Source organism: Aspergillus terreus, genomic scaffold (genome assembly GCF_000149615.1).
Source record: "Aspergillus terreus NIH2624 scaffold_7 genomic scaffold, whole genome shotgun sequence".
Taxonomy (NCBI): Eukaryota; Fungi; Ascomycota; class Eurotiomycetes; order Eurotiales; family Aspergillaceae; genus Aspergillus; species Aspergillus terreus.
The window spans coordinates 1,397,323-1,423,138 of NT_165930.1; the positions used below are offsets into that span (position 1 = coordinate 1,397,323).

General features: G+C 54.1%; 7 protein-coding genes across 7 annotated transcripts; all 7 read right to left on the reverse strand.

The window, feature by feature from the left end:
* Positions 1–1,515: 1,515 nt before the first annotated feature.
* On the reverse strand, positions 1,516–6,948 carry ATEG_05434 (clathrin heavy chain; the record flags this gene model as incomplete). The annotated part of the gene is made up of 5 exons (XM_001214612.1): positions 1,516–1,872; positions 1,935–6,158; positions 6,217–6,588; positions 6,811–6,831; positions 6,910–6,948. The coding sequence occupies 5 exons, from the start codon at positions 6,946–6,948 to the stop codon at positions 1,516–1,518; spliced, it is 5,013 nt and encodes a 1,670-aa protein (XP_001214612.1).
* Positions 6,949–8,627: 1,679 nt separating this feature from the next.
* Positions 8,628–10,733, reverse strand: ATEG_05435 (phosphoribosylaminoimidazolecarboxamide formyltransferase/IMP cyclohydrolase; the record flags this gene model as incomplete). The annotated part of the gene is made up of 4 exons (XM_001214613.1): positions 8,628–8,783; positions 8,854–10,339; positions 10,403–10,529; positions 10,715–10,733. The coding sequence occupies 4 exons, from the start codon at positions 10,731–10,733 to the stop codon at positions 8,628–8,630; spliced, it is 1,788 nt and encodes a 595-aa protein (XP_001214613.1).
* A 1,079-nt stretch (positions 10,734–11,812) lies between these two features.
* On the reverse strand, positions 11,813–12,938 carry ATEG_05436 (INSIG family protein; the record flags this gene model as incomplete). Its single annotated transcript, XM_001214614.1, has 2 exons — positions 11,813–12,181; positions 12,243–12,938. The coding sequence occupies 2 exons, from the start codon at positions 12,936–12,938 to the stop codon at positions 11,813–11,815; spliced, it is 1,065 nt and encodes a 354-aa protein (XP_001214614.1).
* A 952-nt stretch (positions 12,939–13,890) lies between these two features.
* ATEG_05437 (putative INO80 chromatin remodeling complex (Ies1)) lies at positions 13,891–16,485 on the reverse strand (the record flags this gene model as incomplete). The annotated part of the gene is made up of 6 exons (XM_001214615.1): positions 13,891–14,135; positions 14,209–15,162; positions 15,224–15,280; positions 15,345–15,407; positions 15,465–16,041; positions 16,108–16,485. 6 exons carry the CDS (start codon positions 16,483–16,485, stop codon positions 13,891–13,893), a joined length of 2,274 nt encoding a protein of 757 aa, XP_001214615.1.
* A 1,720-nt stretch (positions 16,486–18,205) lies between these two features.
* ATEG_05438 (DEAD/DEAH box helicase) lies at positions 18,206–20,288 on the reverse strand (the record flags this gene model as incomplete). The annotated part of the gene is made up of 2 exons (XM_001214616.1): positions 18,206–20,021; positions 20,080–20,288. The coding sequence occupies 2 exons, from the start codon at positions 20,286–20,288 to the stop codon at positions 18,206–18,208; spliced, it is 2,025 nt and encodes a 674-aa protein (XP_001214616.1).
* A 1,821-nt stretch (positions 20,289–22,109) lies between these two features.
* ATEG_05439 (peptidyl-prolyl cis-trans isomerase 5 precursor) lies at positions 22,110–23,098 on the reverse strand (the record flags this gene model as incomplete). Its single annotated transcript, XM_001214617.1, has 5 exons — positions 22,110–22,302; positions 22,371–22,515; positions 22,584–22,687; positions 22,854–22,909; positions 22,988–23,098. 5 exons carry the CDS (start codon positions 23,096–23,098, stop codon positions 22,110–22,112), a joined length of 609 nt encoding a protein of 202 aa, XP_001214617.1.
* A 1,315-nt stretch (positions 23,099–24,413) lies between these two features.
* Positions 24,414–25,409, reverse strand: ATEG_05440 (uncharacterized protein; the record flags this gene model as incomplete). Its single annotated transcript, XM_001214618.1, has 1 exon — positions 24,414–25,409. One exon carries the CDS (start codon positions 25,407–25,409, stop codon positions 24,414–24,416), a length of 996 nt encoding a protein of 331 aa, XP_001214618.1.
* Between the last annotated feature and the right edge of the window lie 407 nt (positions 25,410–25,816).

Genomic DNA, 25,816 nt, shown 5'->3' on the forward strand with positions numbered 1-25,816 from the left:
CGGAAAGGATAATTGGGGGAGAGGGAGGGGAGTGTGGGGGAAGTTGCAGGGAGGTTGACAGGGTTAGGAGGATGAAGAGTATGAAGATGAAGAATTGGACGAGAGAAGAGGAAGAGAAGAGAAGAGAAGAAGAGAAGAAGGGAGATAGAAGTACCTGTAGTCTACAAGAGGGGCAGTGAAGTCATCATCCCAATCGGGAATCCTGAGCATCTCGGCACATGATTGACTCTACTCCAGTTATCCGTTATCAATTATTATTGACATTTTTATTGCTCAATGGATCAATGGGCTCAATGGATCTTGTTTGCAGATACATGGGATACTACAGTACTACTCCATATACTACCTAGGTCCCTGGTACACCGGTTCACCGGCTCTTGTCTGTCCATCCCTTAGAGGATGCCGGTGAACTACTATAGGCCTCCGCGTGATCTATGGACTGTATGTACCCCGTACACTATGACATCGTCACCACAATACTCCCGTTCCATATCCATATCCATCTCCATCTCCATCTATCTTCATCTTCAACCATCCGTAGACCTCCCTCCGACTTTCTCCTACGTTTTTCGTGCTCTATTTACCTCGGGTCCTCGGGTTAATACGTCCCTGGCCCATCGCGCGTTATTCTCGTCCTCCCACATGAACCCGTCACCCAGTCCCCAACCCGCCCGTCAATCCTCGTCAATCTTCTTCTCCACCCGCTGCAATCATCGTGGGCCATTTCCGAAAAAAGACCGGGCCAGGAACGACCCTTCTGACACCCACGCCGACGCTAGGCGCCCTCTCCATGGGAAACCCCCCCGGAGAACGCTTTCCGCGACACCGGATCGACCGTGTCTGGACTGGGAGGAACCGAGGTCGATGGGGCTGCTGTTCTGCATGCTGCTCCCGCTTGGCAGGCTCCTCCTTGCCTAAACATCACACCGGTTTAGCCTTTTCCCTTTTTTACCCTTTTTTTTTCCACCCCTCCTGACAACACAAAACTTGGTTCGGACAGACCCAGAGGAGTAAGAGAGAAGAAAAAAAAAAGAAAAAAAATTTTTTCTGCCCGCCGTGACCAGCCCCGGACCAGAGTGCTCCTGCGCTCACCGGCAAAGTTCACCACCACCACCGTCCACCCGGTCCAGTGGATGCCATCCCTGCAAGAGCTGACGCTTCCCTCTTATCCACCCTAGATATAGACGTACGGAGTACGGAGTATAGGACTACATCCTGCATAGTAGACACACTAAACCCATCTACGGAGTACAGAGTAGACGTCTCGGACCAACGGACCAAGACCTCCTCGCAGCACCAAGACACAGACAAACAATGCGTGCATTCGTCAACGGACCGCAGCCCTTGACCGTTCGATAAGCGGGATCAAAAATACAGGACACGAAAGAAAACAAAATGAAATGCGAGCATACCGAAGAGAGAAACGCAACAAATGGTCCGGATTAATCACATAGCCGAGTTCACTCTCTTCCCCCGCCTCCCCAGTCTATACATACACTTCCCCCCTCCATTCTTCTAGAATGGGCGGAATCCAGTCGCCTGCGGCGTGATCCCGTTCGTCTGCCCATACGCCATAGGAGCCGGTGCAGGCGCCGCCGGTCCTTGCGTCAGCATCAACCGGGAACCGCCCAGGATCGGCGTGTTGTCCTCCTCCGTCTTCTGGCTGACCTCCCGCTTCTTCCGCTCCTCATTGTCCTTCTTGAGCATCTCGATCGCCCGCGTCTGCTCGCACAGGAAGTTGATCATGAACGGCATCGTAAAGTCATGCAGTCCGTGCCGCCACGACACCTCCAGGATGACATCCGGCCGGATCAGATCGTAGCACGCATACAGCATGCCCACATAGCACTCCCGGCTTCCAATATCCACAAACTATTCCCCAATTAGCAATGCCGGAAGAATATAAAAAGAAAGAAAGGAAAAGAAAAACTTACGTAGCGCAGAAGCTCCTCCACCACATCCGACTTGCCCGAAATCGCCGCCGTCTCAATGGCATCCTTGTACAGCTTGTCCTGCTTCGACAGCGCAATCGACTTCTCCCACCGCTTGTTGTTGCGGTAGATGTTGGCCGCAATCTGCCGGAAGAAGATCAAATCGTGCTTCTCCAGCCGCTGCGCCAATTCCACCGCATCGAAGTTGTCGTAGTTGTCCACCGAGTCGCGCAGCGTCTTGTAGTCCTCCTCCTCGATCAGCAGATCGTTGATCGCATCGTTCACCGCCCGCTTGTTCTGCGTCTGCACATTGAGCAGGAACGGCTTGATCAGCGGGATGTTGTCCGACGCCTGGAAGATGCGCACCACACGGTTGACGTCGATGCGGGGAGTCAGAGCCTGCAGCAGATCCGTCAGGAGAAGCGGCTGCTCCTGGAGGTAGAAGTTCAGCGCCCGGTAGTAGATCTCAAGGTTCGCCACCTTGACAATAATGTCCTTGAACGAGTGGTGCTCCCACGCATCCGCCGCCCGCTCCATCATCGCCAGAGCCGCGTTGTCCCACTCGTCGTAGTGGCAGTAGAGGAACACCAGCTCCGGCCAGAGGTTGGCATCCTCGCAGGCGCGAATCATCTTGGGGATGTTGATCCGGGACCAGAAGAGCTTGAGGTGTTCCATGACCCGGTCAGGGTGGTACTTGGACAGAGCAATGCCCAGTTCGGTGAACATGCCCATGTGAGCACGCTCCAGACCCAGACCGGCCTCCAGGACGCCAATGAGCTCGTCAAAGTATCCGTTGCGCTCGTACTGGCGGACAAGATCCTGCAGCTCTTCCGCATGGACAATGAGGTTGAGACCACAGATCTGGGCCAGGCGGAACTCCTTCTTGCTCACACAGGCCTCGTTGACCTGCTTCCAGACCTTGACGCTGTTGGCCTTGCGGGCGCACTCCACGGCAGCCTGGTAGTCTTCCAGGTGCACCAGGGTGGTGGCCAGCTTGGCCCAGTTGGAGATGCTAGTGTAGAAGATCTTGGCAGCCTGGTGGTATCCCTCCTCGTAGGCCTTGTCACCGGACGCCTCAACGTCCGCCACGTTGGTCGCCCGCAAGAAGTCCTCGAGTTCAGGCAGCTGGTCAAGGCGAGCATAGCAGAAGGCAAGCGCGGTATCGATGGCAGGCTCCCGGAGGGTCTTGCGGGCCATCTTCAGGTACTTGACGAGATCCTCATCCTTGCCGGCGTGCGTCGCGGTCTCGATGACTTCGTTGTAGTTGGACGGGTCATCAGCACGGATATACGACTCAATCGAATCGGACACACGAAGACCATCCAACTGGGCCTTGGCGACCTTGCTCCAGACTTCAGGCAGCTCAACCCGCTCAGCGAACTCTTGGGCACGGTCAATGCTGACAATGTTCTCCACCAACACGTTGACGGCAGCAAGGAAGTTGTTGACCTTCTTGTAGATCTCGAAAGCCTCCTCATACAGTCCCACAGAGATGCACATCTCGGCAATTTCGTCGGGGCTGAACTCATTGAGCTGGTGAATGTAGTCCATCAGGCGACCCTTGTCAGCTTTGGCAGCGGTCAGCATCAGCAGGTTCTGCAAGCTGCCGTTGTCGCTGAAGGGCGAGGGCTCAAGGATGATCTTCTCCAAGAGCTCAATCAGTTCTCCAGGAAGGTCACCTTCGAGGAAGGCCTTGACCGCAACAGACACTTTGTCGGGTTCGGTCGACTCCGGCACAGCAGTGGCAATGACCTGGTCAACCAGAGAACGGCGATGGGCATTGTTCTCGCTGAGCACAAACGCCCAGATTTCAGGATCAGCCCGCTCAACGAGATAACGAGCCTGTGCGCGATACATGGCATTCTCGTTGGTGATGTTGATAAGCTCCAGGTCGTTCTGGCCCTTGCGGTAGGCGATGTAGGCGAGGTTGGGGTCACGCTTCTCACAGTACTTGCCGACAGTCAAGGTGTCGTAGAGATCGTTCTCCTTCAGGAACTTTTCGGGGTTGTTGTTGCTGTCGATGTAGATCTTGGCCAGAGCGTTGTAGACAGCCTGTTGCTGGTTGCCAGTGGCGAGGGTCGCCTCGAGGAAAGGAAGAAGCAGCTTCAGCCGGTTGCGGGATTCGACTTCACTAACGAGCTCATCGATGGGGATGACGGCAGGGTCGACAGTAGACAGCAGGTTCTTGATAATACCCTCGTCACAGTCGACATCGAGCAGACCACCAACCACCGCTGGAGCCCGGGAGGGGTTCACGCGCTGCACATAGACTTCAATGGACTTGTACTGCTGGTTCTGGTAAAGGTAGAGGACAAGGTCGTGGATGAAGTTGAACCGATCGCAGACAATGATCAGAGGAAGCTGCTCGGTCAGTTTAGCCTCCTTCAAGAAGTTCTTCACCTTCTCGGGGTTGTAGTAGTTGCTCTCACGGCAGATCCGCTCAACTTCGGTGATCTGGCCCATAGCAGTAGCAGCCTCGATGTACTTGAAGTGAACCTCCGGGTCCTCGCTGAGGTTAACGATACTTCCAAGGTAGTAGTAGAGACCCTCAGCAGTGCGGTACTTCTCCAGGAGGCTGATGAGGCGGGTGGGTCCCAGCAGGTCAGAGAACTTTGTGCAAAGTTGAACAACGGCCTGCAGGTTCTGACGGATGTTGACCTCCAGCATGGTGTCCATGCACTCCAGCGTCTGTTCGACAGAGAGACGGCCAAAGTAGGTCATGAGCCACTCAGGGTTCAGCTTGTCGGTGCGGACAATGTTTCGCTTGATCACCGCGGGGTCGTCGGTATTCTCCAGCGCACGTTGAATGAGGCCAGCATTCTCGCAAAGCTGCGAGATACGAGGTCGATCGTAGTGAGTGAAGATTTCGTTACCCAAGATGGCATCGGCAACCTGAGGAGCGTTGACCAGGTTCATCTCCAGCAGACGAGTCTGCAGGTGACCATGCTCCGGCTTGTTATCCTTCAGAGCATCCAAGAGGAAAGAGGTGGCCTGCTGAATCATGTTCTGGGAGAGGAACACGTCCACAACACGGTCCAGGTCAATGAGAGCACCGCTCTCCTCGTTCGCGAGTTGGGTTGCAAACTCCGCACCCTTCTCGGGGTTCACACGGACAATGTGCTGAAGGAGCTGGGTGTAATCGGGCTGGTATCCAACCTGCTTAGAGTATGCCAGGATCTTGTCAAACTGACCCGTCTCAGCGAAGCCGGCAATGACCTTGTGGGGAACGTTGGCCTGCAGGTAGATCGACAAAGCCAGGTTCATGTCATAAGGGCGAACAATATCACCGAGCTCCTCGGACGATTCCAGCTTGTTCTCGCGCATCCACTTCTCCAGCAGATGCTTCCGGTTCTGCTGCAGCACAGGGCGCACAAGCTCCACACTTTCGTAGCGGTTCAGGGATCCCTTGTCCAACAGCATGCCAAAGTACTGCAGAATGACGGACATCTGCTGACCGGTCTGCGGCGCGTTCTTGAAGCAGTTGATGGTCTCGGGAGTACGGAGGAATCCACGAGGGGAGTTCGCGGCGATCTTGGCGGCTTCGGAGTAGTTACCCTGGGCGAGAAGGTTGTCGAATTGCTGCTGGTAAAGGTGGTCCGCACCAGGAAGGCCGGCCTTGGAGGCAAGCTTCACCGCGAGACCGGACATAGCGGGGTTCTCCATCAGGTACTGGATGATGGTGCTCTCATCGACGCTGACGGACAGGACCTGGCCCTTGCGGTTCACGCCGACAATACCAGCGGAATCGGAATCGGTGGCAGTGGTGAAGATGGTCTCGCTGGAGATGCGGTTCATGAAGATGCAGGTACCGGTCTCGAGGTCATAGAGGTGGATGAAACCATACTTCGTGACGAGGTAGACGATGTCGTACTTGCGCGACACCTGCATAGCGACGGGGAAGTCGTTCACGGCCTCCTGAGGGAAGTACACCTCCACAGCCTTCTTCTGGAATCGGGGGTTCGGTTCCTGGTGGTCGATCTCGGCGATCTGCAGCTTCGCACCGGTCTGGGTACGGACGGCGAAGGTGAAGAGCTTATGCTCCAAAGGAGAGCCCTCAACCCTGATGGACGCAAAAGCAGCGGCATGACCCTCAATAAACTGGGAGATGCCACGCTCCTTAGAGTAGAGCTGCATCGAGCCAACCACACGGCCCTGCTGCTGGCTGATACCCACCACGACCATCCACTTCTCCTCGTCATTGACGCGGTAGTTGATAATTTGGCAGCCCTAAAAAACGACAATTCATCAGCACGATAGCATGACCATCCACTTCGGTAATACGTACACTCAGGTTCGGAAGCCGATCGAAGACCTTCAGAGGTTGCGACTGGGTCGGGTCGAACACATCCCAGTGGTAGACCGAGGTGTCGGTGACCAAGCCTAGGCTCTTCTCGCTGAACCACTTCCAGTATACGACATCCTCATTCATGACCGCCGACTTCAGCTTCTGCTTCGCCGTCAGGTCGAAGATCTGAATTGTGCGGCCCTGGGCCTTGAGGGCGATGATGTTCTTGGTCCAGTGCATGATAGCACTGTCCGCATTGATCGGCCGCTTGATGATTTCATTGTTGTTCTTGAGGTTAACAATGATCACCTGGGGCTTGTCTTCCTCGCTGAGTTTTTGTCGAACGCAGACGTAATGATCGGATTCTAGAGTCTGTTCAGGAGGAGTCCAAGGTTAGCGGATGACGACGGGATTGGAGGGCCGACCTAGGTTGGTTCATTCGGAGGGAATACGCACACATGAATTAAAGCCGATAGACGCCGGCTATCAAGACAGGAAGTCAGCAGATGATTCACGACGGTAAAGGGGGACGACCGGGCGCGTCCAGCGCAAGGCGGCCCGATGCGGAGGGGAGCGGAGGAAAACAGGGCATACCGCGATTTCAGCATTTGTCAACTACAAGTGAGAGAGTCCAGAGTCAGTATCATTCATAGAGATCAGGAGAAGGGCGTCCCAGCGAGGGTAAGGACGTACATTAATGAGCTCCGTGAACTTGATAGGTAGAGGAGCCATATTTACGTAGGCCGCAGGACGACCTCATCCACCGAACGAAACGCCACGCCAAAAAGCCCGCCGGGAGTGTAGAAAACGAAGGAGAAGGAATTGAAGTATTAAAGAGGAGCGAAGGAGAGAACGAAGATGGAGAGAGAGGATAGATGAGGGATAGATGAATTGGAGGAAAGGAGAGGGAGGATCAAGCTGGGGAAAGCGGGAAGGTGACCTCAGGAGGCCGCGCCGGATGCTGTTGCTGAGGTGTCGCTTATGGGGGCCCATGTCACGTGCCCATCCCTTAAATAGAATGCCTCAGCTGTCACTGTCTACGGAGTACACATTTCAGTGAATCTCTACAACATCCATAGCGCCACATGCCTCTAGTACGGTCTTCTACGTCTCACACAGATCAGCCGATCGTAACACTGGCGAGCTGCTTTTATTCCATCCACCAAGACGCGTTTGGGATTGCGGTCAACATCCATCAATCAGATGTCAAACGACGGAAATGAGCCCTGGTGTTACTCCGAGCTCGCCATAATTTGTCATGTTCATTCGAATATTGCAATGGTTTCACTGCGGTGATGAATTTCCAGTGACTTACGGAGTTCCTAGGTACCTCCAATCCGTACCAATGGCCTCGAGTCCCGGGTCAATGCCCCTGTGGTCTGTTACACTGGTGGATCCAGTGTCTGTTCGTGAGACTGGCTGGCTTGCGGGTGCTTAATCTCCCGTCATGATTATCCCATGTTATAAGATGTAGACGTGGTATATACTCCGTATAGCAACTAGCCAGCATACTCTCTTGAACCTACAAGCGAGACTTGAATCCGAAGCAAGGGGCAACTTACCAGGTGCACGGGTACCTACATCCATGAGCTCCAATGCATATACCCATTTGCTCCGAAAATACGATATAGAATATATAGCTCCGTGCTCTATCCTTTCTCTGCAATGTCTAGGACGACTGACTAGTATCTTTTGTTTGAGCCGACTGGAACCACATTCCATGGTAACTATGCTGCGCATCGCGATGATACATTCCAATTGCGTAGGTGTTCAGTAAGATCTAACAGAGGGATTTCTTTTTGATGATTTGACACTAATTTCTATCTTAACTAATCGACATTTTTATCTGCATCAGGAAGCATATCTAAAAGATAAATATGAGGGGACAATCATCTACTTGGCTGACTGACTACGCGGATGCGGATATATATTGTTATGGTAGGGCAGCCCACACAACACAAGAAGTGTTATATCAGTATACTCATCGTTCACCAACAGAGATGCAGGTGCATACCTAGGTAAATTAGATATATGTATAGTAAAGCGTCCTGTGATAGACCACAATCCAACCATGGTTCTAACTATACCCTCTCATGCCAGATCATCCTCGGGCATCTTCTCACCTCTCCTAATCCCAGCTTCGGGTCGGCTGTTAACTGGCCGACAGAACGACAGAGACATATTACAATGGCCCACGCATGAACATTTAATCTTCAAATTTGCAACTTTTCTCATACATCATTGAATCTCATACCACGTCATGTCCACGGTCTTCTTTTTTTTGGCCTGATTGTGTGTTCATCAGGCGCCTAGGAAGGTAGATATACGGAGGTCGTGAGAAGACAGAACAACATCATCGCAAGGAAAACATTTGGTATAAATTGCAACGATCCACGTTACATGCCACCGATTTAGTGGTGGAACAGACGAGTGCCCTGTTCGACAAAGACAATGCCGAGCTTCTCGGCGGTCTCGAAGACGGGACCGTCGTTCTGGCTACCGCTGGGAGCCGCGATGTACTTGGCGCCGGAACGGGCCGCACGGAAGACGTTGTCGATGAAGGGGAACTGCAAAGATTGGAGTCAGTAAGAGGCCAGCGGGGGGGAGGGGAATGGGGTCCGGATGAGGGTCACTCACGAAGGCATCCGACGAGACCGCAACCTCGTTGAGCTTGGAGAGCCAGGCCTCACGCTCCTCCTGCGTGAAGGGAGCGGGCACCTCCTCGAAAACACGCTCGTACTCGGCCTTCTCAGCGTCGTTGCGGGGGGTCTGACCCGAGCAGAGAAGGTCGATGGCATTGCTCTTGTCGGCACGCTTGGTGCCCTGCTTCCACTTGATGTTCAGCACACGGTCGTGGAACCGCATCCACCAGTTGTCAGCCTTGTCGCCGGCCAGACGGGTGCAGTGGATGCGGCTCTGTTGGCCGGCGCCGAGACCGATGACCTGACCGTTCAGGGCGTAGCAGACCGAGTTGGACTGGGTGTACTTCAGAGCGATGGTGGCCACGGTGAGATCACGCACGGCCGAATCGGGAAGGGCCTTCAGCTCCTTGGGGGTGATGATAGTGTTGAAGGTCTTCTGGGGGGAGATGACGACATCGTTGCGGTGCTGAGTGAGCTGGACGCCGTAGAGCGTGCGGGTCTCCTCGGCGGCAGGGACGTAGTTCTCGTCCATCTGGAGCACCAGGTACTTGCCGCCCTTCTTCTTGGAGAGGATCTCCAGAGCCTCGGGGGTGTATCCGGCGGCGATCACACCGTCCGACACCTCACGAGAGACAATCTTGGCGGTGGGAACATCGACGACATCGCTGAGAGCCAGGATGTCACCGAAGCTGGACATGCGGTCAGCACCACGGGCACGGGCATAGGCCTGAGCCAGGCCGGACGACTCGATGCCGGCGATGTCGTCGACCATGTAGACCTTGCGCTCCTTCTCGTTCAGCGGCACACCGACAGCGGCACCGGCGGGGGACACGTGCTTGAAGCTGGCGGCGGCGGGGTAGCCCAAGGCCTGCTTGAGCTCCTTCACCAGCGCCCAGGCGTTGAGGGCGTCAAGCAGGTTGACGTAACCAGGGGATCCGTTCAGGGCCTTGAAGGGGAGCTTGCCCTGGAGCATGTAGGCGGAAGCGGGCTTCTGGTGGGGGTTGGTACCGTAACGGAGGGCAATGTATTGCTCGCCGTTGCCAGCGTACTGCTTGCGGAAGAAGCCGGAGATGGCGCTGTCGTAGTCGGCGGTGTGCTCAAAGGCCTTGAGGGCGTGCAGCTTGCGGCTGGCCTCGGTGATCTCACCGGCCTCCAGCTCCTTCAGGAACTCGGGGTAGTCCTGGGGGTCGGAAAGAATGGTGACGCGGGCGTGGTTCTTGGCAGCGGCACGGAGGAGGGTCACACCACCGATATCGATCTCCTCCACAGCCTCCTCAATGGTGACGTTGACCTTGTTGACGGTCTCCTTGAAGGGGTAGAGGTTGCAGACGACGAAGTCCACCTTGGCGATCTTCTGCTCCGCCAGATCCTTCTCATCGGACTCAATATCACGAGCGAGGATACCACCGTGGACGGCGGGGTGGAGGGTCTTGACACGGCCGCCGAGCATCTCGGGAGCATGGGTGATGGCAGAAACATCCCTATACGGGCGGTCCAATTAGACAGTGTCTTTTTTGTGAACCGAGGAAAGCTGGAGGACTCACTCGACGGGGAATCCGGCCTCACGGATCATGCGAGCGGTACCACCGGAGGCGAGCAGACGGACATTGCTCTTGACCAGACCTTTGGCCAGGTCCAGCAGGCCGGTCTTGTCGTAGACAGAGAGGATAGCTGTTGATGATTAAATCGGCGACCGTCAGCATGATATAGAGGAAGACATTGGACCATCAATCCCATAGGAAGAGGAACTGTCAGTTGTGGGGACGTAGAAACAGCCCTTGGCACCCGGCATTAGAGGTTCCCACAACATAATGTGACGAGGGGTCGGGTAGAGAGAGATCAGTCAATTGGCTTACCAGACTTTTGTTGAGACATGGTGAGACACCGACAGGGAGGGACACTAAAGTACAACCCGGTCAGAGGGAGTGGGAGAAGGAAAGGGGAATCAGGAGAGACGAGAGAGGATGGAAGAGAGGAAGAGGAAGAAAGAAAAGAAAAAAAAGAGGGGGAAAAAATTATCTCCACGAGGACCCCTCCGATGATCCAATTTGGGGAGTGGATTCAATGTGAGGGACAGGAACGGGGGACAACAAGAGGGAGAAACGTACCTGGATGTGAGTGTCGGAGGAGGAAGTAGAATTGTCTCCAATCGAGCAAACAGATTGTTCAGAGGACGCAGAGGAAAAAGAGAATCAATGCTGGATCTCAATCGGTCATCCTCATCGTCATCGTTCACGATATTGTTCGTTGGCGCCGCTTTCGGAATGGCGTCGCGGGGTTTGTCACCGCCCTGGACATAGATGAGTAAGTTGCATAACACTATTCCTTGTGCGAAGCATGATACACCGACAAACGGGGCTATCACATGATCGCGCACAGACCAGTCTGCCGCATACAAAAACACGAAATTTCCTCCCAGCTTTTCCTCTCTTTTCTTCTTTTTTTTCTTCATGAACAACGCAAAATTAACATTCTTTCAAAAGCGTTCCTGCGAGGCCCATCTCCTTTCTTCGGAATGGAAGATACCAATGAAGTACGGAAATCGTCATAAAGAATGGAGAGAAACTGCTTCGTGCAGGGTGTCGATCTTGGGTGCAGTGCCTGACTGCTCTTATGGCAGGGACCGCAATGATTGATTCTACACTCTTCTTCCAAAATACCGCCCTTCGTAAATGCATCCATTCAACATGCTCTCTCATTCCCCTGTATGCATCCCAACCATGACCACCGTCTTTAGTCCTTCTCGCCGACTCTCGCATGCCACGCATAATCACGAATTCCAGATCCATGAGAAAAGCCTAGCTATGAAAGGAGGGATTGCAAGGACTTGCCGGGGAGAAATCTTTTCAGTAACAAAATAACAAGGGAAAAAAAAAATCGAGAAGGTGGGAAAATAAAACATAATAGGAGTGATAGTGCCCGAGTCACCCCAACACAATCAGGTATCTGAGTTTTCACGACTTGACGCTGTCCCGACGAGCTCCAATTGCCAATTGCCGCCCGATGTTTCCAAAACACACGCAGGCGGAGAACAGAACACTGGCCACAAACGTGCGCACCGCGATGCTTTCCTGCGTGAACCCCGTGGCTAGCCCATAGTCCCACAGAGTGCCGTTGAGAAGCGGAGGTACCGCTGGAGTGCCGTTGGCAGACGCGGGCACTAGCTCTGGCCATAGTTTTAATAGAATGCCCATCCCGGCGACACCGACGACGGTGGACATGACAAAGCCGGTGATCGTTCGGTCGATGAGGTACCAGAGGACGGGATTCGTCAGGGCTAATGTCGCTGACGCCTGGGTGGTGGATGCCCACGGAGTTCTCCGCTGTGACATGGGGTTTAGTACGGATCCTAAGTAGAGAATAAAGTGAACATTGGTCACTCACCATGGCAAAGGCGACACCAACAAAAGCTCCCACGCTTCGAACCGCAGCCACCCAGGACCGGGTGCGTTCTTCAGTCTCCTCCTCATTCCGCGAGGCCTTCGAGTCGTCGACACCTCCGTCTTCCGAAAAGGTGTCGAGCCAGGGAAGCACATTTCCCAACGCCACGCCCGCAATTCCCCATAATCCAAGATATTCCAGGGAGCCATAGAAGTGGGTATTCTCCAGTTTCACAGGTGTAATCCAGTGATTCTCGTGCAGATGGATTGTAATGATTCCGTAGACGACGCCGAAGCCGAAAAGGAGAGCGCTTTTTAGCGTCTGAGGCAAAATCACTCCCCGGAAAAGTCCGTGGCTCAGTCGCGACCGTGTCATCTGTCGAGCCACTCCGTCCGATCCTTCTGGCTTGCGTATAGGGTTCGGAAGCTCTGTGGTCGGCGTCTGAGCTTCGGTGCCCCAGGGACTCGATTCGTCCCGGGAGCCTTCAAACGCCGTAGGGGAATAGATGCCGTATAGCGTGGACGAAGTCAGGTTCATGATCGAGCCAGTTCGGCTGACAGTGGTGGACCCGGCATCATTGGGGGTCAAGAGGTCGGGGTTGGCGGGTTCGGCCGGTGTAGAGGATTCGGGCGTGTCGTTGGGCGAAGGAGTGAGGTTAAACACTCGCCGTGGACGAGGTTGTACGATGTTGTCGGACATATCTGACAGGCACAACACAGCGAGAAAGGAAGCGGAGCAGGAAGGGAAGAGAAATCGCGAGTCGGAGATCAGGTTAAAAGGAGCAAAGCGGCAGAATATGACGGCCGAATCGGACGACGATCGCAAAGGGGGGCGACAACGGAGAAGTCAAACTTGCCCAACAGCGAGCGCTCTGAGAGGATTGCAGTATATGGGGGAATGAAAGCTTCTGTTCCACCGGCGATCGGGTTGACCCCTGAGGTCCCTCTATTAATAGAGGATTCAATCACGAGGACGAGACAGTTTGACAGGCGGGAATGTTCCTTCTTCTCCGCCTCTGGACCGACAGCGACAGGAAAGAGGGGCTTTCGGAGGGGAAATGCAGCCGTTAGTAACCACAGAGGGGAGTTGCGATGTGGCCAGTGTCTGGTTAGTCGGAGTCGGAGTGCTCGATGTCAGTCTCTGCACGGACAGCAGGAAAGACCGGGGGGAGGCGTGCGGTGGTTCGTGGGGATGACGCTTTTGGTGGAGCCTCTGACAGACGGAGCACGAGATGAGACGCCAATGACGGCGGAGTCAATAGCTTTTCGGTATGAGCGAAATCAAATCACCGAGAGGAGGCGAGGCAGGACAGCTGCAGGATGAGAGAGGAGACTTCCAAGACTGTTGACCAAGGAACGGCCGCGATCACATGCAATCCGTGTTGCAGTGTTTGCCCCAACAGAAACCTCCCCTCATGCACTGTCGCACATCAGATGGTCTCACCATGATCTATCATTCCATGTGATTGCCTCATGCGATGACTCTAGCCAAATACTCCTATGGGTGAATTAACTATGCCGAAACAGAAACAAGGAACATATCATGCCGGTGTCAACACACCAGTACCACCTGGCAACAAACCAAATCCCAACTTATACAGAACGACATACAAGAATGTAGCTATGATCGCTATGATCCCCCCTCCTATTAATTAATCCTCCATGGGCTCGTCCTTGTCCACAACTCCAGCAGCATCACTGGTCTCTGCGCCGCGATCACCCACATCTCCGGCCACGGAGGAGGTCTCGCTGGCGTGGCCGCCTTCAAACGTAGACGAGTTCTCGTCCCCGTCGCCTTCTCCTTCGTCCAGATCGTCGTCATCCTCGTCGGACGAGAGCGCGTCCCCTTCCTCATCACCCGCCTCGCCCATGAAGCTGTCTTCATAGCCACCGTCCGCTGGACGAGAAAGACGAGGCCCGCGAGAGACGCCGTCATCCCTCATCACCACTGCCCTCGCCCAGAAGCTCACGATCGATGTCATCGAGACCTTCCTCACCTTCCATGTCCACATCCTCATCCCCAAGGTGCCCAGAGGCGTGCATCGGTGACATCTCCCGCGATGCCCCAACTCCATCTTCCTTGCTGGCTTCACCAGTCGCACGAGCATCTCCTGCGCCGTCACGGTTAGCGCGACTGCGGTTGCTCTTGGAGCGAGATGCGGATGCGGCCGCGTCCTGAGGAGTACCCGCCCCCGTAGCCTCTGCGTTAGCTTCAGCAAGTCGGCGTCGGGCGTTGCGCGCCGCTCGTGCCCGGCTACGAGCCGATGTGGGAGCACGGCCAGTGGCATCCAAGACACTTTCAAGGGCCATACTCTGCCGCGCTCGCTGCCGCTCCTCTCGTTCTTTCTTGCGGTCTCGTTTGGGCCCGTTGGCATTCTCGTAGTCCCACCGGTCCAGTCGCCGCGCAGCCTTACGAATCACCGATAGATAGTAGTTGGCACACTCGCCAAAATCCTCCTCTTCTTCAGGATTGGGGAGCAATCCGCCTTTCCCCCACGAGTTCTCCTCATCTTCCGTGTCGTAGCCTTCAGGGAGGCTCTGCAATAACCGACCATAACGAGCAAAAGGGATTTCACTCTCTCGCTTGGCACGGAGTATCCGATAAGCCTCTCCTTTCCGCTTGGCCAGGAGATATTCAATCCGCTGGCGACGATTCTGCTCAACCGCCAACTGGTGTTGGGTAAGTGGTCGGGGTCGCCGGGAGGTAGTAGGCGCGTTGGAAGCGGAGTCTGCGGCAAAGCGGCTAAGGACAGGGTGGCCCGAACCGGGAGGTGCCGGTGAGGATGCATCGGGCGTATGCTCCATCTTGGTCTTCAGGATAAGACGCTGGTGGCCCGTGGACCGGCTGATCGGCGATTCTCTCTGAGACCGCGAGGGCGTCTGAGGTCCCTCATCGTCCTTACGGGAACCATACATGAATGACCCTACAGGGAATGTACATTAGTAAGTGACCGGAGCCACTCGTGGCTAAGGGAAGTGGCATACCCGAGAGTGAATACCGATCATCAGGCTCATGTTCGTATGGAAGAAAGTCACCGGGGCCTGTGGAGGGAAGCTTAGGTTAGAACATCCCAAGACCATGGTCCAAAGATCGTAAGAGCCATACCTTTCTTGCGACGTGACTTGGGTTTTGGTGCTCTGGGCAGCGGATCATCCTCTTCCAAGATACCTGTCGGTCGATGTTAGCATTCAGTAAAGCCCCGCTGCTGTCTATGAGAAGACTTACGTTTCCGTTCTAAGCGCTTGATTTCTCCATACTCAATCTCTGATGGCGTATCAACGTTCTCCTCGTCTGCCTGTTTCTCCGTGAGGATCTCAAAGTTAGGGACCTTGATGGGGAGACCGCCGGTCCCTTCGCCATCGACACCGGGACCAAATGGGTTATTGCGAGCGGCTTCGGCAGTAAAATCGCTTTCGAGATACCACCACATCAGCCATAGAAAAGCGCGCGCGCGGCTTTTGCTGCTCAAATTGGAACGCATGACTAAATCGAAGAAATCGCGCGGAGGGAAGAAATGCATTTCTGACACCTTTGGTGCGTATTGAGCGAGGACGAAGATGAGGTTGACTGGGTTCGTGCGCGGAACGGCCTGGGCCTTGATCTTCTCGAGCGTATTGGGCTGGTCGACGTCTTCCGAGGCACCCTTGAGGATGGACTTCAGACGAGGCGCATCCTGGAGTTGCTTGTAGGCATTCGGGTCCTGATGCGCTTGCAGCGAGGGGATGGAGTGGTAGGTTCGGAGCTGAGCACGCATCTCTGGAAAGACTAAGGAGGCCCTTGTGTCAATATTGTACCAAGTCAACTGAAGCGGTGCAGACATACAGTTCAAAGTCGTGTTCATCCGCCCAAAATTGACGAGCAGACACACCATCGCCATGCTGATGGCCGCTTGCTTATCGCTCTGAAGCTTATCCTTCAAGATCTTACTAGTCTTGCTACTCCTCGCCATGGCATCGATATAGATGTCGGCGAAATCGAAGCCCTTTTCTCCATCTGGCCAGCGAGTGAACACGGGCGTCTTGTCCTCGAAGACGAGTCGCAGGAACTGGTGCTGGATGTCCTTCCGCCACAGCGGGATTCCGTCCTCCTTCTTCAGATGGCGAATCTTGTTACCGGAGTACACCGAACCGATCGTACCGTTCGCCTGACGCCTGGTTCCTACCGTCATGTTATGGGTTTGTTGCTCATCCTGAGCTTCGGAGAGGGCGAACGACTCGTCCGCGATATTGCTCTCGACGTCAGCCATTGTGCCGGTGAAGGGAGTTGTTCGGTGATGATGGATGGATAAATCCGACTAGAATTACCCCTAGTGCTCTCGCGAACCTGTCAAGGGGTTTGGAGGCCCAGCGAGGGCGTCGGGATGCGCCAGAGAACTCGACCGCGGGAGCGCGTATTCGTATTGGAGGTCAAGGGTAGGAGCGAGAATTGACGAGGGATGGTCCGCGTGGGTGAAGTGATGGGTGGGCGATTCGAATGGGGATGAAAGTTCGATAAAGGGGCAAGAAAGAAACGTGGGAGAGAGGAAGGAGGAGGCGGAGGAGGTGAAAGAAAGAGAAGCTGGGGGAGATGGGAAAAGACGAGGGTGGAAGTGGAAGGGAGAGGGTCTCCGCGCGATGATTGGCCCACCGTCTATACGCAGCGGATGCGTCTAAGTCCCAAGGTACTATGAGCAGACTACAATATATTTCCATTCACGACTAAATTTACATTATCTTCATGTCGGAATTCTGTCAAGTCATCCTATATCGTGAAACATCACTACGGAATACAACAACGTAAATCAACTTTTGCTTGATTGGGAGCTCTCTTCTCTAGAGATGGAAATCTCCATAAGAGGGCCGTCTTCGGCATATCCTGTCGCGCCCAGGTTGCTACAGCCCGGAGACAAATGATGCAGCATCACCACAAAAAATGTAGGAAACAAGCGCCAGAAAAAGCAGCTTCCCATCCTCCACAGATCCGAGAATGAAACAGAAAACAGATCCGACTGCAGAGAATCTTTTTTGTGGAAACAGCCGCTCAAGCCAACGCCATACACAATGCAAAGAATTCCGTCTCTATCACACGTCACGCTGATGCACCACCGATCCCAGATGTAGCGTAAGTGAATAAAAAAGGAACACGTATCCGCCGAAGAAGGCCCGCAGTCTCAAAATGCCAGTCCGGGACCCGGAGATCCCTCCCCAGGCGAGGAAGATCACCATATCAGAGTCGACGTTGGACGCACAATGATACTGCTCGGAGAAGAAAAGCGTTTTCAGACGAACAGCAGAGACATGCGGGGAACAGAACAGACAGGAAAGAAAACAAGAACGACCCGCCGGAAACCGAAACTGAAAGAAGAAAAAAACATCTATGAGACACGGTCGATGCAGATGCCATAGCACCAAGCTGATGAAATCATAAAAAGCACTTTTCTGGGACATGAGAAGCCGGCACCCCTGCTCGGCACATGTCGGTCAGCGGATCTCCATATAACCGCCTAGAAACAAAAAAGGGTATCTGATGGAAGCGGTCGCAGGAGAAAGACAACGCAATCTATGATGTTCATGCAATGCCGACCAAGATGCTCTCAGTTACATAACGCGTATAACCAGGAGCAACGAGATGGTGAGATCAGCCCGCATCGTGAGACCATGTCTAAAACGAGGAAGAACAAGAGTCGCAAAGCACGTAAGGAAATGCTCAGAAAACGAACACATATCGAGCAGAAAGGGGACGAGAAATAGACAACGGCGGCGGGGAAACAAAGAAAAAAAAAAGAAAACAAAAAACAATGACAAAGCTCTAGAAGATGAAGTCGTGGCAGTCATGACAAAGCCGGTCCTGAGAGAAAAAAGAATAATAGGAAGAATAACCGCTCAGGTTGGTTCTGATCGTTTCCGTCAAATGAGAGGCGAGAAGATAAGAAAATCGAAGGAGCCAATCAGATCTGACGGCCTCGTCAAGAGACCACAACTTCTGATTTACCACCAGGAAGAAGGTCCCGTAGGGCCAGAGGGGTTGCCGTAGCTACCGCCACCGTAGCCACCGCCGTAACCACCACCGTAGGAGGGAGCACCGCCAAAGCTGCCGCCGCCGCCGCTGCTGTAACCACCAGCGCCGCCGCCGTAGCCACCGCCGTAGGAGGGAGCACTGCCCATGCCACCGCCACCGCCGCCGAAACGACGCATGTCGCGGGTAGCGTTGCCGCCGCGGCCACGACCACCACGGCCGCCACGACCGCCATAGCCGCTGCCCTCACGAGCAATGCTCTCCAGGAAAGTGGGAACCTCCTGGTGAGCCTCCTTCAGAAGGTCGATCAGATCACGGACGACACCACGGTTGCCACGGTTAAAGAAGGCAGTGGCAATACCGGTGTTTCCGGCACGACCGGTACGACCGATACGGTGAACGTAGTCGTCAATGTCAGTAGGCAGATCGTAGTTGATGACGTGGGTCACGTTGGGAATATCGAGACCACTAGCGGCGACAGCGGTAGCCACCAGGATGGGGCAGCGTCCGGAACGGAACATCTCCAGGGCACGCTCACGCTCACGCTGAGTACGGTCACCGTGAATGGCGGTAGCAGGGAAGCGCTGGTTGAGAAGGAAGTCCGAGAGCGAGTCGGCCATGCGCTTGGTCTCGACGAAGATGAGGGTCAAGCCGCTGGTGCCGTGCGTGTGGAGGATATCCAACAGGACGGAGCGCTTGTCGTGGTCTTCGACGTACTCGACTTTCTGGGTGATGTTCTCCGAAGTGGAACCGACACGACCGACGGACAGGAAGACGTAGTCCTTCAGGAAATCGCGCGCGAGCATTTGGATGTCACGAGGGAAGGTGGCCGAAAACATGAGAGTCTGGCGGTCGTTGACGTGGGGCATGTCTTCACCCTCAACGATGCGACGGATCTGAGGCTCGAAACCCATGTCCAACATGCGATCGGCCTCGTCCAGAATGAGGTACTTAATGTTCACAAGGGAGATGCGACCACGCTCGATGAGGTCGACCAGACGACCGGGGGTGGCGACCAAGAGATCACATCCGCGCTCGATCTGACGGAGTTGAGAGCCAATGTCGGCACCACCATAGACAACGCAAGGGCGAACCCACGAGCGGTAGGCGAACTTGCGAGCCTCGTCGAAGATCTGGGAAACCAGTTCACGGGTGGGGGCCAGAATGAGCGAGGTGGGGTAGGCCTTGCGCTGGCGTCCGTAGCCAAGTTGACCGCCAGCCGGGGCGGGGGTGGGAGAAGGACCGTTCTGGAACGCCTGGGAGAGGATGGGGAAGAGGAAACCACCAGTCTTTCCGGAACCCGTCTGGGCACAGGCCATGAGATCACGGCCATTCATCACAATGGGGATGGAGTACTTCTGGACGGGAGTCGGGGTCAGGTAGCGAGCAAGGGCGATGTTGGAAATCAGGTGGTCATCCAAGGGGGGGTTGGTGAAGGCGTTGACGGGTTCCGGGACGTCCTGGCCAGAGGCTTCGACAGGGATGTCGTCGTAGTTGGCGAAGTTGATACCAGTGCTCTGCTTGGAGGGGTCGTTGGGCAGGCCGAAGAGTTCACGCTCCACGCGGGGGTTGGGAGGGCCGGGAATGTGTTTGCCGTCACGCCACTGGCCGTCACCAGAGCCTCTAGCGTAGGAGCTGCTGGAGCCTCCGCCTCCATGACCTGGGTTTCCGTAAGCATTTGGGTTAAAGGGCCGGCGGAGACCATCGGTGGGAGTCCAGCTAGTGTTACCATTGGGACCGCGAGGGCTGAAGTCGTTGGCATTGGCCCAGTTACCGCCACGGGGGGGACTGTTAAGGACTAATGTTAGCAACCGATCGACAACGATGAAAAAGGAAGAATACGTACCGAGCACCCCAGGAGCCACCAGCCTGAGGGGGGGCGGCGGCGGCGGGACCAGGAGGGGGAGGGGCGGCACCGTCCATGTTCGCACCCATTTGGCGCTGGCGGAGGTGAGGCGGAATATAGGCAGCGCGACCAGAGGAGGCGGTAGAAGGGGCAGGCGCATGCTGCGATTCATTGAGGGAGAGGTTTCCCATCTTCAAGCTGTCGGCCATTTTTGCGGTAGGAAGCTAGTCCGGTCAGACGTGGACGCGACGAGAGAGTTCGATAGATGAGAAGACGGAACGTACGCGTCACGAAAATGAGATTTCTGTTGAGAAACGGGTACACAGATCTGTTGTTTCAGACAAATGAGGCAAAGAGAGAATCCCCGTGTCGAGTGGCGATACGAAGGGATTGAATAGACAAGAGAGAGTTGGAGCCGAGAAAAGAGAAACCAGATGATCTCCGCGATCTAACCCTCTATTTAAAAGCGAAAAAAGAAAAACGAAAAGGGAATAGAGAAAAAAGATAAGAAGGGGTGATGGTGAAGAAAGAAAAGATTCACACCAGGATTTGAGATTAGGAGGGGGTGTAGGAGAGAGAGTGAGGGAGGAAGAGAGGAGAGGATTTAAAAGAGAAGATTTAAAAGTGGAAGTGGAGGGATGGGAAGGAAGGCAGGCAGGACGAGAAGAAGTTTGTGGGAGGAGGCAAAGTTCCCGATTAGGTGTTAGTCCTGGAGTCTGTTGGACGTGGGCAAAAAAAAAATTATTTATCATTTATTATTATCAAAGCAGACTATTGTACTACGGAGAGGTAGACCTACGGTAGGTAATAATGAATGATTCTTCTCCCTGACAGTTTCTACGCTGGATTCCTCCCTTCGCCAGACAGTATTACACCTCTGATTGGCAGTCGTGGCTTCTTTTTCCCACTAGAGTTTTTCCCCTAGAAGCGAAGGCAAAAAAGAGAATTTTTTTTTCATGACCCTTTACAATACGACGCGACTGTTGGCTGGACCCTTTCCAGTTGGTGGTACATCCAGACGGCACCGAGTTTGGTCGCCGTTTAGGTTGTGTTTCGCCCAGAAGAATGCTCTTAATTGGCTTGAATTTTCTTGATTTGGTTCTATTTCGCCTTCTTTTGTGGCCTTTTTTGGGAGCATAGGATTCTTTCACGGTGATGATGGTCAAACCACAGACAATGTAATTTCTAGAGACAGAGGGGGAAAATCATTATCAAGATGTAATGAAGAATCCGGACGGCATCGATCATCTCCCTCTAGCAAAGTAACCAATCTGGAGAGGTCGAATCAAATCGCATCCGCCGTGACCTTCCCCGCCAGTATGGAGACTACGGCCATCCGTTGGTATGTATGTAAGGACAGTACACTCTTCACCGGTTTCTTGCAGTTTCGGGATCTCCAGATCAGTCAAAACGACTCTTAATCATCCAGGAATCACGACGTAAAGGTACCTGAAATTACCACCGTCAGGGTTTGACTGGATCGCCACTTGCGCTTCACTTATGGTCACCTGACTTTGCCACAGCCCTCGTCAGGCACATCTGACTCAGCAAAACACAACTGGTGCCAGTAGTTATGCTCGATCTACAGCATCTTACGAATGACAGGGTCCAAGCCCATCATCACCTGAGCCGTCAATACCAATTCATTAAGACAGCCCATCCGCAGATCAATTCGTCATCTAGCGCACCTAGCGCACCTACTTAAGCCAAGTTCTTCTCGTGGGTCCCCTGGGAAGATCGTCGTCGGTAACGAGCATACCCAACTCCAAACACAGCAACTACAACCAGAACCATAATGAGCTGCGACGAGCTAACCGGACGGACGGAGTCTGCCTTCGGGATGGCGGGGGCCGGCTGTTCGGCTGGGGCATCAACGGCAATGGGATCTTGATCGGAGACCATCAATCGATCAGTAAGGTATTTTGGTTTGGATTCCACCCTCCAAGCAATCAATCTAGTAAACGAGTGTGCATAGCAAGAGCAAGAAGACCTAACCCAGGGTGCAAAAAAACAGCAACCACTGGGTCAATCTACAGCTCCTCGTGTGGGGTACCTTTGTCCTCTGCCTCCGCCTCAGACTCAGTCTCGAGCTCGCCACTCTTCACAATCTTCACCACCTGCTGGGGCTTGTCACCGGGGCCCTTGGGCACGTTCTCGATGGCCTCAACAATCTCGTAGCCTTCAAGGACCTCGCCGAACACGACGTGACGGCCGTCCAGCCAACTGTTAAGAGGATCGTTAGCGTCCTATCTTGTCTCCGTGCATGCACGTTCAAGAGAAGGAAGACGTACGAGGTAGGAACGGTGGTGATGAAGAACTGGGATCCGTTGGTGTCCTTGCCAGCGTTGGCCATGCTAAGGAGACCCTTGCGGGTGTGCCGGATCTTGAAGTTCTCGTCCTCGAACTTGTTGCCATAGATGGACTTGCCGCCGGTGCCTGGGAGATGATCAGCTATCTCGTACGCTTCTATGGCCGCAGACGCAGGCCTTCATGCAGTAACGCACCATCGCCGCGGGTGAAGTCACCACCCTGAATCATGAAGTTCTTGATGACACGGTGGAAGGTAGAGCCCTGATAGCCAAATCCCTTTTCGCCAGTGGCCAGAGCACTAGTCGTTTGATGTCAGTCGGCCGAATTCGTAAATGGCCTAGCTAAGTAGTCGGGTCCATACCGGAAGTTTTCAGCGGTCTATATAAAGCAATTGATTAGCATCGGCGGAGGCCTTGAGGATAGAGGTGGCTTTGGCACGGACCTTGGGAACAGTCTTGCCATACAACCCAAGCACAATGCGGCCCAGAGGCTTGTCACCATGCTCAATATCAAAGTACACCTGCGCAAATCTCATGTCAGCACTTGGCCGTTACAATGCACTCTTGGATAGTGCAATTGACCAGTCGGAGCTTCGTACCTTGTTGGTGATCTTAGGACCACGGGGCTCCTTCGCCTGTTCGGCATTGACCAGGGCCAGTCCCACGGCCAGGACAAGGAAGAAGGACAGGAAAATATTCTTGAAGTTCATGGTTGCTCAGTGGCGGTCGGAGCAGGGGAAGTGGAAGAGAAGAGGGGAGGAATGGAGGCCAGCTTGCGTTATTGTCTCGCCGCTATGCGGAGATGCCAAGCGTCCATGATGGCCCATTGGGGTAAAGCTGTATCACTATGTAAGATACTGCGTATTATTGTAATTTATCAACCAGGCACCTTGTAATACAGTGAAACGCATCGGAGAAACATTGTTACTGCTTGATTTCTTCCGCTCATCGATAGACGGCGCAAGCACCGAATATCCCAATCCTCGCGCAAGTTAGCTCTGACAAGACTGGACACCTCCCACAGACAGCATGGTACGCTCCTCTCAATTGCCGTCTATGGCGCATGTAACGGCATCAACTAACAACCAAACTAGGTCTTCATCCTGGGCGTCAACTTCCCCGAGCGGAATCTCGTCAAGGCAAGCCCTCTCCCCGTCATCCGCTGCGCTCCGTGCATCCCCCGACCATTCTAACAGAGCCCCCAGAAATCGCTCGAGTCCTTCTTCGGTATCGGAAACCACACGTCCTCGCGCCTCCTTGCCCGCTTCCACATCCACCCAACATGCAAGGTCGGCGAGCTGGCGAACAAGCAAGTCCTCGATATCACGGCCGCTCTCTCTGATATGAAGATCGAAAACGACCTGCGGCGACAAGTCCTCGATGACATTAAGCGTCTGAAGGAAAGCGGCACATATCGTGGCCGGCGTCACGCTCTTGGACTGCCTGTCCGCGGCCAGAGGACGAGAACTCAGGTCAGTGCTTTCTGTTGATGGGGCTTTGGATATGCTCAATGCTGATGATGTAACGCAGATCAAAACGGCTGTCAAGATGAACCGGATGGAGAGACGGCTGTAAATGTGATACCGTCGAGGGTTTTGGTTTGATTGATTGGGCCTCACTTTCGATTAGATGTGAGGGGCATGGAATGGCGTTAATCTTTGCTTTCTTGTAACAAAGTGATTCCTCTTCTTTTCCTTTTTTCGCTTATCCTACAAATGTCATGAAATGTATTATATTAGACAACAAGAACATGTACTTGGACCATCGATTACCTAGTCTTTGAAGGATCAAGAGCAAATTATGGTCAAACATTGCAGTAGATTCCGTAGATATGCCTCGTTCCCTTCAATTCCTACAAAGAAATTGCAAGAAATGAACGATTACCAGATACTAAAATAATAATCAACACTAGAAAATAGTTCATGTCTATAAATGTGACTAAACTGGCCGATAACACTGATACAAGCAAAACCTCAACTTTTCATCCAACAACAGTAACGCCGTGCCCATATGTGTCATACACTCTTACGTGGAAGACAACACGCCCTCTCCACGGTTGATCTGGATGCGCTTATCCTCACCAGCGCTGACGATGCCCACGGCCGCGTCCCAACACACGCCAAACACCTTGACACCTTCACCGCCGACACGCTTAGAGGCCGACTTGCCTTCCTCCTCAAGGCTCTTTCGGGTGATGGAGTATACGCTCTCGCCTACCACACCATCCTTGTCCGTTTTCGTGGCTCGGATATCCCAGATGCGACAAGTACCATCATGGCTGCCGCTGATCAGCCCGTAGTTGCTATGAGGGTCGCGGGCCAGCGACACGACAGCGTTGGTATGTCCGCGCAGAGTCATCGCCGCAATTGTAGCGGCGGATACACGAGGATCAATGAGGGTGATATGGCGAGCGGATGTACCAGCAGCGAGGAGATGGTGGTCGGGAAGGTGAGCGAGAGCAAGAAGCGAGTGAGACGTCGTCCGTGTGTCGACCAGAGAAGACGTAACCAGATCCCATGTGCGAAGGGAATGATCCCAAGACGTGGAGTAACCGACGGTCGAGTCGTTGGCGTCAAAGATGGCAGCCGACACGGGCGCGGTGTGGCCCGACATCAGCGCCAAAGGTCCGCGCTGGGGCGTGCTCACGGAGGAGTTCAGCTTTCTTCTCTTGGAGCTCCGCGACGCGGCAGAGGGGAGGAGATTCTCGGGAGCGGCGGGGGCATCCGATTTCTTGGTCGACCAGAAGCCCACCATGTGGTCTGACGAGGCGGAGAGGATTCGGTTCGAGGGCGCATGCACAGCCAGCGAGTTAATGTCGAGCTTGTGTCCATAAAGCTCAAGCTGAGGTGCGATCGTCCCAGAGAATCCATCGTCACTTTCAGAGTATTTCCACAGACGCACGGTGCGATCGAGACCGGCCGAAACGATTGAGTTGGGGGAGACGAATTTGGCGGCCTTGATGGATGCAGTATGTCCTCCTTCAGTGGCAGCCGGCGAGGTAGCCACTACCTGCGATGACATATTCCACACACGAAGGAACCCATCATAGCTTCCTGACAGGATTCTCTCCTGGCCTTGGGGGACCGATGCTGAGGCCCAGGAGGCAGCAGGCGATGTTGCGGACAACACATCGACCGAGCTTACCCAATCGTCGTGTTCGAAAGAGGCGATATGGAGAGGAGGAATTAATGCTCTGACGTACTCGATTTCGAGCGTGGTTTCGGCAGAGATGCCGTTGGCCGTCAGGTATTCATCGATGGAGGTTCGGAGGAATGCTCCATTGATCAGGAATTCGAATGGGATCGGCTTCTCGTTCCCAAGGAGATTATTCACCAGCGTGGACAGCGCATATCGTCGCAGACCTAATGAACAAACATGTCAGTCAATGACCTCTTGGAGGCAAAGCATGCGACATTGCAAGAACTCAC